Source organism: Nannobrachium achirus (genome assembly GCF_963921795.1).
Source record: "Nannobrachium achirus genome assembly, chromosome: 13".
In the NCBI taxonomy this organism is placed as follows: Eukaryota; Metazoa; Chordata; class Actinopteri; order Myctophiformes; family Myctophidae; genus Nannobrachium; species Nannobrachium achirus.
In genome coordinates this window covers 56,309,636-56,327,362 of record NC_137833.1, presented here as the reverse complement: position 1 = coordinate 56,327,362, position 17,727 = coordinate 56,309,636, and the positions used below count along the sequence as shown (strand labels likewise).

The window sequence follows — 17,727 nt, the reverse complement described above, 5'->3', positions numbered from 1 at the left end:
ATGGACTCTCTGGCCACTCCTAGAACCCAGGCAGTCTTCCCTCTAACCTGAACCTCATAGTAAAACCTTCCTGAGGAGAAGCATTGTTTTCCTAAGACAGTGAAAGATCTAGAGAATCTCTCTGGATTGTTAGGGAGATTCTTCTGTATGTTTCCATGACTCACTTGTTTTCCATCGTCAGACAGGATGAGTTCACAGTTTGCTGTATCAGGGTCCAGAGTCACATCCACTTCACATTGCTGCATCCTCCTCAGCTCAGCACCGCACAGTTTCTCCATCTCTAGGTTGAGTGTGTCTTGTCCCTCAAGCGAATTCCTCAAACGACTGTAAATAATGCCCCTCACACTCTACAGAATCAGCTTTTAAGATGCTCGCCTGCATTGGATCTCACCTCATCAAATATATGGCATCACTCTTTACCAAATATGGAGTTCCACAGGGCTCCATACTGGCCCCAGTGAAGTACTGTGATCCGAAAGACCAACAAACATGGACACCATGAGATGACTTTTTACTGTGGTTTGCCTAGAGGGCAACACACTAGTTCCACACAGAGCCTTCTACCTACAGAGAGTTGTGTCATCTCCGTTCACTTCATGGGGCCACACATCTATTGGCGTATAGTGACAAACCGCGAACCGGAAGTTTACAGAACGCATTGAAGTCTATGAGGGGTAAAGTGACAATGAACCACGTGACCAGCGCTGTTTCTGACCCCGCCGTGGCAGAACTCTCTGATTAGACGACTCTGGTTCCAACACAATTCTGGGTAAACTCATAGCCAATCAGAAAGCAGCATTCTGTGACGTCATCCATTGGGGAAACCCTTGAAAAACACAGAGTGACGTCATGATATCTTTCTGGGTAAACTCACAGCCAATCTTCTTCTTTCCTGTATCATCGTAGGAAGCAGCGTTCTCGGTGACGTCACCATTATAGAGGAAGCCCATTGAGTTCAATGGGGGAGTGGTGCGAGCTCGAGGGTTGGTCGAGCTTCACGTGACAATTTGGATATCCAGACAATATACAGACCAGTAAGATTCCCTAATCGGGAGATAAGCGACCTATATCCACAAATAGGCAAAAAAATGTCTTTCCAAAATCGTCCTGATGGTGGCGCTAGATGGGACAGATGCGTTTTGATTACATGACTGTAGAGATACTGTGCGATTTGCGTGATTTTAGGGCAAAAATTGTAGGAGCAGTGTCCAAAAATGTGTTTGAAAAAATCGGCCTGATGGTGGCGCTATATGGGACAGATCCATGTTGATGACATGAGTGTAGACATACTGTGTAGCGATTTGCGTGATTTTAGGGCAAAAATTTTAGGAGCAGTGTCCAAAAATGTGTTTTAAAAAATCGGCCTGTATGTGGCGCTATATGGGACAGATCCATGTTGATGAGATGAGTGTAGACATAATGTGTAGCGATTTGAGTGATTTTAGGGCAAAAATTGTAGGAGCAGTGTCCAAAAATGTGTTTTAAAAAATCGGCCTGAAGGTGGCGCTATATGGGACAGATCCAAGTTGATGACATGAGTGTATACATACTGTGTACCGATTTGCGTGATTTTAGGGCAAAAATTGTAGGAGCAGTGTCCAAAATTTTTTTTTGCAAGAATCGGCCTCATGGTGGCGCTAGAAGAGGGCCATGTGAGAAATCAGGGGTGGGGTCTCCGCGCCGCCGAAGCGGACGAATAGGTACCGGCCCCGGCTCTCCCGGTCGCTCCTAGCCCGAGTTACGGCATTTTATGTGCGCTGCAGTGGAGGGGGTCCTCCACTGGGGGCGCCACCACTTTTGCATCCGTTCTGGAGCACCAGGTGACGGTGGTCCCCGGGAATTCCCCGTGTGCAGCCCCGTTGGGGTGGTCATTTGCTCTTTTTTGCACATTTGGTCATTTTTTACACCTGGGGGTCCCCCATCTACAAGCCTATCTACAAGCTCACAACGTGTCGCTCTGCTCACAAAAAAAAAAGAAAAGGAAAACCTGTTGGCGACCATTCTGAGGTCGCCATGTTAGCCAAGGGTCGAGTGTGTTTTGAGGCGAGCGTTCTTGTGTTCATCCCAGAACGCTGGCAATGCCATGCAAAAAAAAAGAAAAAGAAAATAGACTGCACTCTGTCGAGGTGCCAGCTTGCGTCTTGTGCACTCTTGGCCATGTGTGTAACAAGGCGCGCTCTGCTGGTGCACCTTGTTATTTATATCAGGTCAAACGTGTTAATGCCAACAAGAATGCTGGTCCCTCATTGGCTGTTGATGGTGACGTCACCAGGAATGCTAGTCCCTGATTGGCTACGGCCTTAAACACAGACAGTTACGCGACGGATACACCACCCGCAGTACTTGTGCACTCTGCTGGAGCAAGTAAAAACACCCACAGGAGGATATCATGCCAGCTTTGTTTGGCTGTGTGAAAAAAAGCAAGGCCATCATAATGCCAGGTCTTCATTATGGCAATACTGGGATCTCTGTATGAAAGGAGAAATGGCTCCATCATCAGACCTCTTTCTGAACCGGTTCATCTTTAGCTCCGCCCGGCCGGAACGGCTGGAACGGCCATGAGGCGTGGATTATGTTTTCATCCCTGTCTAAATGCCATCAGTGTGATTGACAGGAGAGATGATCAGAGCAGAGTTTAAACCATTATTATTACGACAAGGATTGAAGTATGGATATAGTTTTTCAGTGAAGGTGCAGCCAGTGAAAGAGTAGAGATGAACTCTGGCCTCCACATCATGAAAGGAGACCAGACCCTCCTCATAATCCACAAACACTCCCACTTTCTGGACCTCCTCTCTTACAGGGAGGAGGACATCAGGGTCAGCATCAGCCCTGTACTCATTTCCATTCGTCAACACTATAGACCAGCAACCATTGTCAGACTTAAGTCTGAACCATCCCTTCCTGTTGATGGACTCTCTGGCCACTCCTAAAATCCAGGCAGTCTTCCCTCTAACCTGAACCTCATAGTAAAACCTTCCTGAGGAGAAGCTTTGTTTTCCTAAGACAGTGAAAAATCTAGAGAATCTCTCCGGATTGTCAGGGAGATTCTTCTGTATGTTTCCATGACTCACTTGTTTTCCATCCTCAGACAGGATGAGTTTACAGTTTGCTGTATCAGGGTCCAGAGTCACATCCACTTCATATTGCTGCATCCTTCTCAGCTCAGTATCGCACAGCTTCTCCATCTCTTGGTTGAGTGTGTCTTGTCCCTCAAGCTAATTCCTCAAACGACTGTAAATAATGCCCCTCACACTCTGCAGAATCAGCTTTTAAGATGCTCTCCTGCGTTGGATCTCACCTCATCAAATATATGGCATCACTCTTTACCAAATATGGAGTTCCACAGGGCTCCATACTGGCCCCAGTGAAGTACTGTGATCCGAACGACCAACAAACATGGACACCATGAAATTACTTTTTACTGTGGTTGCCTAGAGGGCAACACACTAGTTCCACAGAGGCCTTTTCCACCGGCAAAGAACCGGTTCCGGTTCTTTCTCCCGCCTATGGGATGAACCTGAGGTGTGCTTTTCCACCGAGAACCGGAGTTGGTTCCGAACCGTAAAAGTTCGTTCCGAACCGGAACCACAAAATCCTTGGTTTTTCCAGTGAACCACCATCTGAACTGGGGGACAATGGCTCTGGTTCAATCTGGTGGAAACGCAAGCCGGTTCTCAAGAACGAACCAAGGTTCCAAGAAAGTTGAACCGGCACTGGTTCTGGAACCAAGGTTCTTTGGTGGAAAAGGCCCCACAGAGCCTTCTACCTACGGAGAGTTGTGTCATCTCCGTTCACTTAATGGGGCCAGGTCTTCTACGCACACATCTATTGGCGTATAGTGACAAACCGCGAACCGGAAGTTTACAGAACGCATTGAAGTCTATGAGGGGTAAAGTAACAATGAACGACGTGACCAGCGCTGTTTCTGACCCCGCAATGGCAGAACTCTCTGATTAGACGACTCTTGTTCCAACACAATTCTGGGTAAACTCATAGCCAATCAGGAAGCAGCATTCTGTGGCATCATCCATTGGGGAAACCCTTGAAAAACACAGAGTGACGTCATCATGTCTTTCTTGGTAAACTCACAGCCAATCTTCTTCTTTTGTGTATCATCGTAGGAAGCAGCCTTCTCGGTGACGTCACCATTATAGAGGAAGCCCATTGAGTTCAATGGGGGAGTGGTGCGAGCTCGAGGGTTGGTCGAGCTTCACATGACAATTTGGATATCCAGACAATATACAGGCAACCACACTCGCAATTTCCCAGAATTCTTTCTAGTTAGGAAATATACTACAGGTTTTCACCCTTATGAAACTTGACCAATCATGGACATTTTCTATTCAGTTTTAGTCATAGTCTTTTGAGTAAAATGTAATTTGGTTTTAGGCATATTTTAGTCATGGGAAATGTTTTAGTTGTACTCTAGTTAGTCGATTAAATAGCATAAAAAGACATGTGGGGCGGCATAGCTCAGGCATAGCTCAGGGGTAGAGAAACCGTTATTAGAGCACGAAGGGTTCCCGAAGGGTTCCCAGTTCGAATCCGGGCTCCCCCTGAGTTAATGTCGAAGGGTCCTTGGGCAAGACTCTGAACCCCACATTGCTCCCGGTGAGCTGGTTGGTGCCTTGCATGGTTTCCTCCGCCACCAGTGTATGAATGTGTGTGTGAATGGGTGAATGTAATGCACAATCTCTGTAAAGCGCTTTGGATAAAAGCGCTATATAAATGCACCATTTACCATTTACCATTTACCATAAGATTTTAGTTGACTAAATCTACAGTTGATTTTGTCGACGGAAATGTATTTTAGCGGTGCCTTGTTGCCGTTGTAATGGCTGAGATTACATTACACAAAATAGCAAATCTACAAGCTCACAACGTGTCGCTCTGCAAAAAAAAAAAAAAGTAAAACCTGATGGCGACCGTTCCGAGGTCGCCTTGTTTGCCAAGGGTCGAGCGTGATTTGAGGCGAGCGTTCTTGTGTTCATCCCAGAATGCTGGCAATGCCATGCAAAAAAAAAAAAAGAAAATAGACTGCACGGCACGCTGTCGAGGTGCCAACTTGCACCTTGTGCACTCGTGGCCATGTATGTAACAAGGCGTGCACTGCTGGCGCACCTTGTTATTTATATCAGGTCACACTTGTTAATGCCAACAAGAATGCTGATCCCTCATTGGCTGTTGATGGTGACGTCACCAGAAATGCTAGTCCCTGATTGGCCACAACCTTAAACACAGACAGTTACACGACAGATACACCACCGAACGCAGTACTTGTGCACTCTGCTGGAGCAAGTAAAAACACCCACAGGAGGATATCATGCCAGCTTTGGCTGTGTGAAAAAAAAGCAAGGCCATCATAATGCCAGGTCTTCGTTATGGCAATACTGGGATCTCTGTATGAAAGGAGAAATGGCTCCTCATCAGACCTTTGGCTGAACCGGTTCATCTTTAGCTCTGCACAGCCAGAACGGCCATGAGGCGTGAAGGTGCAGCCAGTGAAAGAGTAGAGATGAACTCTGGCCTCCACATCATAAAAGGAGACCAGGCCCTCCTCATAATCCACAAACACTCCCACTTTCTGGACCTCCTCTCTTACAGGGAGGACTGCAGGGTCAGCATTAGCCCAGTAGTATATACCTGTTTCCATAATAATTGGATCCAGTAATAGTCCAGTAACCACTAGAAATACTGTTCCTACGAAACAGTGTGGGCTCGCTCGTGAAGAAATATGCTCCAGCTAACACCACTCCCAGATGTTTTTCCGCCAAATTTCCAATTACACCTCATGGCCCTGCCTTTATACTGTCGGGCGGAACTTGATATACATAATGAAGATAACATAGTGTTTCTCGCCTTTCAGGCAAGCCCACAATAAAGTTTATCTAGAAAAAAAAAAGTTTCCCCAGGACTATAGTGTGTTGCCCTGTTGGGCAACCACACTAAATATAAAACCACAAGGACCTGTAGTTACTAGTATATTGTGACCTGCTAATTTGTTTGAAAAAGTAATGGACTATATGTATGATTTGTGATGGGAGACTATGCAGCTCGTTCATAGCTCTATACTTTACTGTGTGTTGCATGGAATTAGAGTTTGAGACCTTGTGATGCATGTCTGGTGTTGTAGCTGTGTACATCAGAGCTAAACTCCAGCCGGTCATACAGGACAGCCGGAAGTCTAGATGAAGCAACGCCTCTGACAAATGATAGCAGGGAGATATGACGTCTGTCCTCCACAAAAGGCCATCCCAAAGTGATATGCATTCTTTTGATGTTTGATCTTTTTAGACAGCTCAGAGCAATACGTGCAGCTCAATTTTGGACCGATTGTAATTTCATTAAATCCTTTTTGGCAGCACTAGACCAAACTATTGGACAGTAATCCAGATGAGTGAGGGCTAGTGTTTGCACAATTTGGGGAATGCATTGTTGTGGTACATGTGTGGCACATCTCTTGATAACAGATAGAATTTTCCTATTAATGCAACAGTCTTATCAACTTGTTTTGACCATGTTAACTTACTATCTAAAGTTATGCCTAGTAATCTTGTCTCCTCTACCTGTTCAATTTGCATTCCTTTTACTAATATATTTAATTGAGGTTTATTTTTAACAGAAAACACAGATCCAAATACAATGCTTTTTGTTTTTGATAAGTTAAGAACTAGCTTATTACTATTGACACACATTACTACAGATTGTAATTCTGAGTTCATAGTCACTGTTAAATAAAAAGACTGACTGACTGACTACTGACTGACTGACTGACTGACCGACCCAAACTTGTCACGCAACATCTTCTTTTATCCCCCCCCCCCCCCCAAAAAAAAAGAATAGGCACACATGAGGCTTTACCCTGTGACAGTGTCTCATCACCGCAGCGACCTCGTCCTGGTTCAGCAACCTCTTGGCCATCAGCTCCACCTGTTCCAGGGTGTCTGGACGGGGCAGCGGGCTGCCACCCCTCACCCCACCACCACCTCCACCTCCACCTCCAGCAGCTTCTTTAGGCCCTCCCTTGTCCCTGTCTGAGAATTTGAAAAATACAAGGACCATCAGTTCTAAAGCACAACTTAAAACCCTTTTAGTGCCTCTTTATTTTGTAGGGATCCCGACAGTAAGTTGCCACGAATTCCTTCCATAGGCGGACGCTTTTATTTTGAAGAGCCAGAGTCAAAATGTGAACACTTTTTGCCACTTTACAATGGCCGCTGAGTCCAATGAGTATATTTTACCCATGAAAAAATGCGCTTTTGGGTGTTTTTTTAGATAAAGGAGACTTTTTTGCATCAAAATGAATGGGACCCTATAGAGGATTTTCGTTGCGCGTGCATGTCATCACCCAATGGAAAGGGAACTACGAGTCTGGCTTCACCAACGGACACCCCCGACCGTACAGTAAGGATTAATAATATAACATGTTATACTGTATATATCCCGAATATCTTTGGGAATGGCACATTACCACCCCTCAAATTTATCCAGAGTTAATTCAGGATAGGCACTCAAAGTAGGTGGTGCCATAGTGTTGTACTTTTTCTGTTTTGTATGTGTCTATGGAGTTCATAACCCACAGGTGTGTTTATAATGTGCAAATATTGTAGAACATCTACAATCTACATAATCAAGAACTCAGAAAATGACTGATCTCTGAGCTGGACACATCAAATGAATTTTCTCCAAATCGAATTGATTCAGAATGGAAACACCTAAAGCACCTTGTGCTTAGTAATATGTGCCCAGGCGAGTGCCCATCTCTGCCAGGCCGGGTGGGACTCCATAATTGGAGTCTGATGACTGAAGTCAACATGACATCAGTAATTGGAGGCCTGTTCCGATATAAGTGGCAGATCACACAATATAACTGTATTCAACAACACTTGAGAAGGCTGCTTTCTATTCACCATCGTCTGTTTGAGAAATGTTTAGGTGGACCATATGTCTGAAGGAAGGACCAACAGAATGGCCTAGGGCTGCTGTTTATGTGTCTAATGCTGCTGTTCATGTGGGACCCAAAGTTTACTTCTTTGGAAAGTGGTACAGTAATGCGAATGACAGTGGTCGGATTGATGTGCACATCTTCAACACAGTGTCCTTGCGCTGGAGGAAGTCCCCAGTGACAAATGGAAGCGGAGAGGTTCCCTCCATGCGCTGGGGCCACACAGCTGTACTGATACAAGATATCATTTACATCTGGGGGGGCTGTATTGATTTCAGTATACCATACTGCAACATTCTTTATGCATTTGATGTCGACACCCACAGATGGTTGAAGCCCAAGGTGTCAGGGACTGTTCCAGAGCGGAGGAGGCGTCACTCAGCCTGTGTCTTTGGGAAGCTCATGTATGTCCATGGAGGATACAGGGACCAGATGATTGGATGCACTAATGACATCTACCAGTTGGACACCACACTAATGGTCTGGTCTTTAAGCAACACCAGAGGAACACCACCACCTGTTTCAGCACGGCACTCTGCCACCATCATCGGGACAAAGATGTTTGTATTTGGGGGCGATCGGGGCGGCTACTGCTACGGCTACTGCAACAGCAACATCAGGGTGTTTGACACAGAGACCAACTGCTGGCTGAGCTCACCTTCTGCACAGCACCTTCCAGGACAACGCTGTAATCATTCAGCCTTTGCCCACAATGGAGAGCTGTACATAGTTGGTGGCGACAACCTGAACCAGACCTTCAATGATCTGTGGAAATTCAATCCAGAAACTCTCTCCTGGAAGAAGATTGAGCCCAAGGGAAAAGGCCCAGATAGGATGAGAGGGATGTGGTGTTGCATGGTGGGAGATTGTATCATCCTCTTTGGAGGATACAACACACCCCATGACCTGTACATCTTAGACTTGAGTCCTAGTCTGAAGTCATTGTGCAAACTGGCAGTTATTCAGTACGGTGTGGAGCAGTCGGGACTCCCACACGACATCAGGTGGGAGCTGGCAGCCATGACTAAGAACAACAACAGTAGTGGACAGACTAACTAGTGACTATAGCTTTGAGAGAGCTGGTGACTAAATAACGACATTGGATCTTTTTTCCATTTCCTGAAAAGTAACCATTCTGGACTATAAGGTTTCCACCCGACAGTGACCATATGAGGTCAAGCTAGGGATGGGACGATATGAAAATGTCATATCACGATTATTGTGACAAAAAAAAAAACGCAATTTACGATATTATCAATTTACGATATTATCACGATCAATCAAAATCCATTATCCTGGGGTGGAACATTTGCCAAAAAATAGCAGATCTACAAGTTCACAACGCGCCGTTGTGAGCTTGGCAAAGACATTTGATAGAGAGTGAAAAAAGAGTACCTTTTACCAATTATAGAGGGTTTAAGTGGTACCGGATATGCAGCTCAGCAACTAAAAGGTGAATTGATCCCAGTGCATGACGGAGGACGATATCACGATGAATTAAATCTCCACGATATGATTATCGTGTGTTTTTTATCACGATAAACGATAATATCGCTTATCGTCCCATCCCTACTCAAAGCAGGTTGTCTGCTCTCTGCTGTATAACGGACTGGAACGGATGAGACATCACGGCCACAGTCACGCTACTCTTAGCCTCGGGATCCAGGCCTGGTTGAAACACACCGATATAATGACATCATAATATCATCCCCTCCCCTTTTTACCATTCAACAACACTGTGGGTGTGGCTTCAGCTTCAGCTGGGTAACCATCCACCCACCTGACAATCAGGTATAAGCCTACTTAATGTTGCCACATAAAATCATAATTTTAAAACTTTATGTACACTTTTTGGAGAAAAAAAATCTTTTTCAAGTATAATCATAATACCGATGATTATGTTGTGTGTGTGTGTGTGTGTGTGTGGGTGGGGGGGGGGGGGGGGGGGGGGCAGACTGGCAGACTGGCAAGTGTGCATTTGAGAGAAACACAACACCAGATATGTGTCTAAACACCTGAACGTGGCCAGGTCACTCTGTCTTCTGGTCTGTAAAATGAAAGCACTATTGACCTAATACTTGGCTGTTTTCACTGTTGCAACTCTTGAACATATAAAATAACAAATGTGAACCCATAGTCATATTCATAGCTATGTAGGATATTTGTCATACAAATGGAGGTATGAGTGTTAAATTCAACAGTAATTCAATGGACAATTAACCCCGACGGGTAAGTGCCTCTGATCTGAGACCCCAGTGTCAACCCCTTTTGGAGGGACTCTCCTTGCGGTCTCTCTTACCTCTGTCAGCATGGCGGGACGACGGGGACTTGGAGGGACTCCTCTCCTTGCGGTCTCTCTTAAACAGGCGCTCCATGAAGGTCCTGGAGCGCTGCACCTGCCCCTCCCCCGCGCCCTTGTCATTCTGTTGTCTTTTCTTCTTCTGCTTCGCCTCTGGAGAGAGAGGAGGAAAAACAAACTGGTTTTATCCTGTGATGATGACCTCACCTCAGCCACTTGTGGAGTAGTGATGGACGAAGTGCGATCTGGTGTTTTACTTAAGTAAAGGTATCAGTACCCCGTAGAAATAGTCCAATATAAGTCCAAGTTTGGTATTACTAAAAGTATGGGCATCATACTTAAAGTGCCAAAAACCAGTAAGACTCCCTAATCGGGAGATAAGCGACCGTAGGTCACTTATCTCCACAAATAGGGCAAACATTTGTTTTTCCAAAATCTTCCTGATCCATGTTGATGACATGAGTGTAGACATACTGTGTAGTGATTTTCGTGATTTTAGGGCAAAATCTGTAGGAGCAGTGTCCAAAAATGTGTTTTTAAAAATCGGCCTGCAGGTGGCGCTATATGGGACAGATTCATGTTGATGGGATGAGTGTAGACATACTGTGTACCGATTTGCGTGATTTTAGGGCAAAGATTTTAGGAGCAGTGTCCAAAAATGTGTTTTGCAAGAAGCGGCCTCATGGTGGCGCTAGAAGAGGGCCATGTGAGAAATGAGGGGTGGGGTCTCCGCGCCGCCAAGGCGGACGAATAGGTACCGGCCCCGGCTGTCCCGGTCGCTCCTAGCCGGAGTTACGGCATTTTATGTGAGCTGCAGTGTAGGGGGTCCTCCACTGGGGGCGCCACCACTTTTGCATCCGTTCTGGAGCACCAGGAGTGGGTGGTCCCCGGGAATTCCCCGTGAGCAGCCCGTTGGGGTGGTCATTTGGTCAGTTTTGCACATTTGGTCATTTTTTACATCTGGGGGTCCCCCAGGGACCTGGGGGTCCCTGAAGCTCCGGGGGTCCTTGGAGGTTGTAGTTTGGCAGGTAAGGAGTGTGTGTGCAAAATTTGGCATGGATCGGGGCAACGGTTGCGGAGATATGAGCAGGGCAAGAGTGTGACGTGTGACTGACGGACTGACTGACTGACTGACTCACTCACGGACAGCCTGTGGAGGTTTTGGTAGTAAATGCGACCTACGGTCGCAATAAAAGTAGTCATTGTGCCGAAGGTCTCATTTGACAAGTTTTCAAATGCATAAAATTGATAAAAATCCTTTGAAAAAAGCAGATCTACAAGCTCACAACGCGTTGCTTTGCGACATGCTGTGAGCTTGTAGATCAGCTATTTTCAAAATGCCAACGTATAACAGGTCTGAAGTGGTTTTGTAATAATAATCCAAAACTACAAAGTAACCATTAACTAAAGTTTTAAAAAGAATTATAGTGGGGTAAAAGTACAATATTTGCCTTCCAGTAAAGCAAAAAATCCTCAAAATTGCCCTCAAGTACAGAACTTGCGTAAAGGTACTTCCCACCACTCCTGTGCAGTGTGAGGATCACTTTATCTTCCAGAGTATGAACAACTGTTTCGTTGAAGTTGGACGACGGAGCAAATCAAGCGCGAGCATCAGTGTCACCATTGCTACCGGTTACACTTTGCTTTGTTCAAAAATGTACAGTCGATGTTGTTTAGACGTCAAGGACATCAAGGATGTTCACAATTATAACACCAGAGGCAGCGCCACAGATCACGTCCAACCCAGATTTGGCTCAAACAAAGGGTTAACTTTTTTGGTGCCATGATTTTTTCTCTTCAATGTCCCACGATGCCATGGTCTCCATAGACTTCCATGTAATTTATAGTGCACGGATCGTGCACGCCCATGCCTAGATGATGCACCACGTGTGTGCCCACTGTTCACAGCTTTCAAACCAAAAAATCTGCTTGGAAATCCGTTCAGGCATTCATGATTTATCAGCCATTATGTTTTCTTCAGATGTAAACAAACATGGCTGCCATGTTTGAAAGAATGGGTTGGTATGGGGGTTAAACATGCAATTTCGCGATCGCGATCATGCCTAACACATTTCTGGAGGTCCAAAAAAAAAATTTTTGAAAAAAAATTTTTTTTTTTCTTCAAAAACGGCCCAAACTCAGGAAACTCGGGGTTGGCACAGCGTTGGTACCAATACAAACTCGGGAAACTCGGGGTTGGCACCATATGTGTTAAATTTGCTATACCACTAAAATGTGGAACGCCTGACCTCAGTGCCGCGTTTGACACAATTGACCATGCCACGCTTTTAAAACGTCTGGAGGACGAAGTTGGTTTTAAGGGTACAGTTTTAAAATGGTTCGCCTCTTACCTGAAAGATAGGACTTTTAATGTACAAATTGGAAACTCCTCCTCATCCTCAGCCCCGATTACCTGTGGCATCCCTCAAGGATCAATTTTAGGACCTCTACTTTTTTCTCTATACATGCTCCCACTTGGCTCCATCTTCCAAAAGTACAATATTCCCTACCACTGTTACGCGGACGACACACAATTTTACATACCTGCCACACCCGACAACACCAGCTCAATCACCAATCTTTTAAACTGCCTGGATGACATAAAAAATTGGATGGCAACTAACTACCTCCAGCTAAACGAAAATAAAACTGAAGTAATTATATTTGGCCCTCAAACCTCAACCACCCGTCTCACCCAAGCACTTGGCCCTCTCCAACCAAATTTTAACAGTTCAATAAAAAATCTAGGCGTCTTTTTTGATACAAACCTTAATTTTAATAAACAAGTAAGTTCCGTTGTAAAGGGTAGTTTTTATCAGCTCAGAACCATTGCCAAACTAAAACCAATTTTAACGCACACAGATCTTGTCACTTTAACACATGCTTTTATCACCTCTCGTTTAGACTATTGTAATTCTCTATATCTGGGACTGCCCCAGTCCACCATCCACCGCCTACAAATGGTCCAAAATGCTGCTGCCAGACTAATCACCGGAACCAGAAAACGGGAACACATCACCCCTGCACTAATTCAACTACACTGGTTGCCTGTAAAGTTTAGAATAGATTTTAAAGTTCTGTTGTTTGTTTTTAAAGCTCTAAACGGACTGGCCCCCTCCTACCTCTCTGACATAATACACTATCCCCCTGCTTCTAGGTTACTTAGGTCATCCACCCAGAAACTCCTCCAAGTCCCCCCGTCAAATTTGGTAACGAAAGGTGATCGGGCCTTCTCCGTAGCCGCACCAATACTCTGGAACAATCTCCCACTACACTTAAAAATTAGCCCCTCCATTGAACATTTTAAAGCAAATCTGAAGACCCACCTTTTTACCCTTGCTTTTAATATAGTATGATTTTATGTTTTGGTGTTGCGTGAACTGTTTTTCCTGTTTTTATTGATGTTGTTTTTTTTGGTTTCACATGTAAATTTGCTTTGTAAACTGTTGTTCTTTTGCCTCTGGAAAGCACTTTGGCTCAACTGTTGTTGTTTTAAAATGTGCTATATAAATAAACTTGACTTGACTTGACTTGACTTGACTTACCGAAGGCCTTAAAGAAGTGTAAATCCCTACCTTTCTTTAAAACCAATCTGAAAAGCCACTTACAGGCACCTATTCGAAACTGGTAAATGAAAACAAAGCCTATCTTACCTCCCCATGACCTTTCAGCTTGTTGTGTCTTGCAACAGTTTATTTGTATTTTTTTTTTTATATATTTTCTGTATAGTATTATTTGTCTGTCATTGAATGTTACAGTATATGAGTTTTAAAAAAGGACCCCAATTGAAACAAGCCCAAAAGCTTTTTTTGAGGTGTTAATCCTGTTCGTTGTTAGCTGTTAGTCATGAAACTGTACCTTTTCCTATGCAAACTTCTAATAGAGTCTTCAATCAATCAATCAATCAATCAATCAATCAATCAATCAATCACATACTGTATAGTGTACTGTAAAGAACGAGGCATTCCGGATTATCGGTTTTGCCAAAACCATGATTCATTGGTCTTTTTTAGCACGGTTCCATGCTAAAAAAGACATATAGGGTTAAATCTGTCTTTTATCATACCCCTTTATACTATACCTGCTTTAGTCGATTTTTTTCATAGCTGCCCCTGTTGCTAGATTTCGGCTGCCCCTGTTGCTAGATTTTGCAGGCCCTCTCATAACTAACAGAGTAGATAGACTTTATACTAGTGCGGTTATTTCTTCAGCTTCAAAGTTAGTATTTTTTTATTGGATTGTGTTTACAAAACGTCCTGAGACCAACCAAACCGCTGTTTTGACCTCACAGGCACCCTTACTTGTCAAACGGCTTCTGCTCTGCACCAGAGCAGGGAGAGGAGAGGCTAGAAAGGGAGGGGAGGGAGGGGTTGGTTTGACAAGTAAGGGTGCCTGTGAGGTCAAAACAGCGGTGTGGTTGGTCTCAGGACGTTGTGTAAACACAATCCAATAAAAAAATACTAACTTTGAAGCTGAAGAAATAACCGCACTAGTATAAAGTCTATCTACTCTGTTAGTTATGAGAGGGCCTGCGAAATCTAGCAACAGGGGCAGCCGAAATCTAGCAACAGGGGCAGCTATGAAAAAAATGGACTAAAGCAGGTATAAAGGGGTATGATAAAAGACAGATTTAACCCTATATGTGTTTTGGTCTGGATGACTCCTTTAAAGTGCCAAAAATAAAAGTAGTCATTGTGCCGAAGGTCTCATTTGACAAGTTTTCAAATGCATAAAATTGATAAAAATCCTTTGAAAAAAGCAGATCTACAAGCTCACAACGCGTTGCTTTGCGACATGCTGTGAGCTTGTAGATCAGCTATTTTCAAAATGCCAAAGTATAACAGGTCTGAAGTGGTTTTGTAATAATAATCCAAAACTACAAAGTAACCATTAACTAAAGTTTTAAAAAGAATTATGGTGGGGTAAAAGTACAATATTGGCCTTCCAGTAAAGCAAAAAATCCTCAAAATTGCCCTCAAGTACAGAACTTGCGTAAAGGTACTTCCCACCACTCCTGTGCAGTGTTGAGGATCACTTTATCTTCCAGAGTATGAACAACTGTTTCGTTGAAGTTGGACGACGGAGCAAATCAAGCGCGAGCATCAGTGTCACCTTTGCTACCGGTTACACTTTGCTTTGTTCAAAAATGTACAGTCGATGTTGTTTAGACGTCAAGGACGTCAAGGATGTTCACAATTACAACACCAGAGGCAGCGCCACAGATCACGTCCAACCCAGATTTGGCTCAAACAAAGGGTTACATTTGTTCTCCTGCTATGCCACTAAAATGTGGAATGCCTTACCGAAGGCCTTAAAGGAGTAGTTCACCCCCAAAATGATTTTTTTTCTATTGATTACTCAGGCCATGGAGAGTAGAGTTAAATAATATTTTTTGGTTTTTGTCACATTCCTAAGACAACATTTTGATTCGAGTAAATTTACCCCCATTGATTCCGGATGGTGACCCGTTTCGAAACGGGTTTTGTCTTAGGAATGTGACAAAAAACAAAAAATATTATTGAACTCTACTCTCCATTGCCTGAGTAATCAATAGAAAAAAAGTAATTTTGGGGGTGAACTACTCCTTTAAAGGAGTGTAAATCCCTACCTTTCTTTAAAACCAATCTGAAAAGCCACTTACAGGCACCTATTCGAAACTGGTAAATGAAAACAAAGCCTATCTTACCTCCCCATGACCTTTCAGCTTGTTGTGTCTTGCAACAGTTTATTTGTATTTTTTTTGTAATATATTTTCTGTATAGTATTATTTGTCTGTCATTGAATGTTACAGTATGTGAGTTTTAAAAAAGGACCCCAATTGAAACAAGCCCAAAAGCTTTTTTTGAGGTGTTAATCCTGTTCGTTGTTAGCTGTTATAGTTGTTTGTCATGAAACTGTACCTTTTCCTATGCAAACTTCTAATAGAGTCTTCAATCAATCAATCAATCAATCAATCAATCAATCAATAAATCAATCAATCAATCAATCAATCAATCAATCAACCAATCAATCACATACTGTATAGTAGGTATACTGTAGTAAAGAATGAGGCATTCCGGGCTATCGGTTTTGCCAAAACCATGATTCATGATTCATTGGTCTTTTTTAGCACGGTTCCGTGCTTTTTTGGTCGTCAATAGCAGCGGGGGTGATACGCGCACCTTCCGATGAGAGGCTGTTCATTTATTCCTCTTCCACTCAGGTCCCGTTTGACGGCAGCAAATCCCGCGCCGTGACACGGCAACACAGTAATACTGATGGATGGCAGCTGTACGCCCAGTCCGCTCACACTACTCTGATCTATCGGGGGCAGCGGCTCTAGCTTATATAACAAGTATCCAATCAACCCTGCACCCAGGGGTGTCGCACCAAATTCTGGGCCCCTGGGTACAAGGCTTCACTGCGTTGTTTGGTGCTTTAACTATTGAAAAATAGCAGATATACAAGCTCACAGCGCGGCACCGAGTGCCGCGCTGCGAGCTTGTAGATCTGCTATTTTTGAAAAATCTTGAAAATTCTTTGAATATTTCAAATCCTTCTAAGGTTTTTTGAAGAAAAAAAAAACATGTTCTATGTCAGTGGTGCTCAAACTTTTTCATGTGAAGGATCCCCAAAAATGATGAATGTATTTGGCCACGGACCCCCATCTCAAAATATTTAGTTCCAGGGACCCCCCAGAAGAAAAATTTGAGTTGCAAATGTTCGCTTAAAAAATACATATAGTCCTATTCAAAGATTTGCACATATTTTCACAACTTTTCAAAAATAGCAGATCTACAAGCTTGTATCTGCTATTTTTCAATAGCTAAAGTATAACATAATTAAGGCCCCTCCACCTTGGGCCCTAGTAACTCAGTCCCACTTTCCCCCCCTTGTGACACCCCTGCCTGCACTTTACCCACAGGCTTCCTGGAGGCACGGCGGCACTGGATAAATTGCAGAAGAAAGGAATCATAACTCAACCCGGTCCGGCCCTGCGAAGGAATGGATGGAATCTACTTGTTCTCATTTAACTCTCACGGAGGTGTGGAGGGGGAGGATAAAGGGCAGCGTTCAGTCTTGATTCTGTATTCTGGTTTCAGATTAATTTTGTGAATAGATTCATTCATTGATTCATCAATCTGGTCGTAAATATAGTGTAAATAAAGTGACTAAATCTGGCTTATATTTCTGTCTTACCTTCAAAATCCCAGACAAAAAAACATTCATGAATCTGACCCTAAAGGCACTTTTCCACCGGCAGCGATAACGATGACGATAGCCATAAAATATCACAGTGATAATTATGCCTTCACATTGATGTCCGATAAAGTTATCGGACATCAATGTGAAGAGGCGCCAATTAACAGCCGCTCGCGCAGAGCGCACCTCCAGCTGTTTGTCAGAGACCCAGTTCCATATCACTGTGATCTTAACCACATCGTTGTTGATCCTAACGATGTAGTTGTCGGCTATCGTTGTCTGTATCGGTGTTGAGTGG

General features: G+C 43.9%; 1 protein-coding gene across 1 annotated transcript in view; it reads right to left on the bottom strand.

The window, feature by feature from the left end:
• Window positions 1-17,727, bottom strand: part of LOC308297458 (PDZ domain-containing protein 7-like) — a gene marked incomplete at both ends in the record, with an annotated part of 72,304 nt that overhangs the window by 37,439 nt on the left and 17,138 nt on the right. The window contains 2 exons of the mRNA XM_080740864.1: window positions 6,865-7,037; window positions 10,248-10,400. Of these exons, the coding sequence (XP_080596990.1) occupies window positions 6,865-7,037; window positions 10,248-10,400 (326 nt within the window). The remainder of the gene's footprint in view (window positions 1-6,864; window positions 7,038-10,247; window positions 10,401-17,727) is intronic.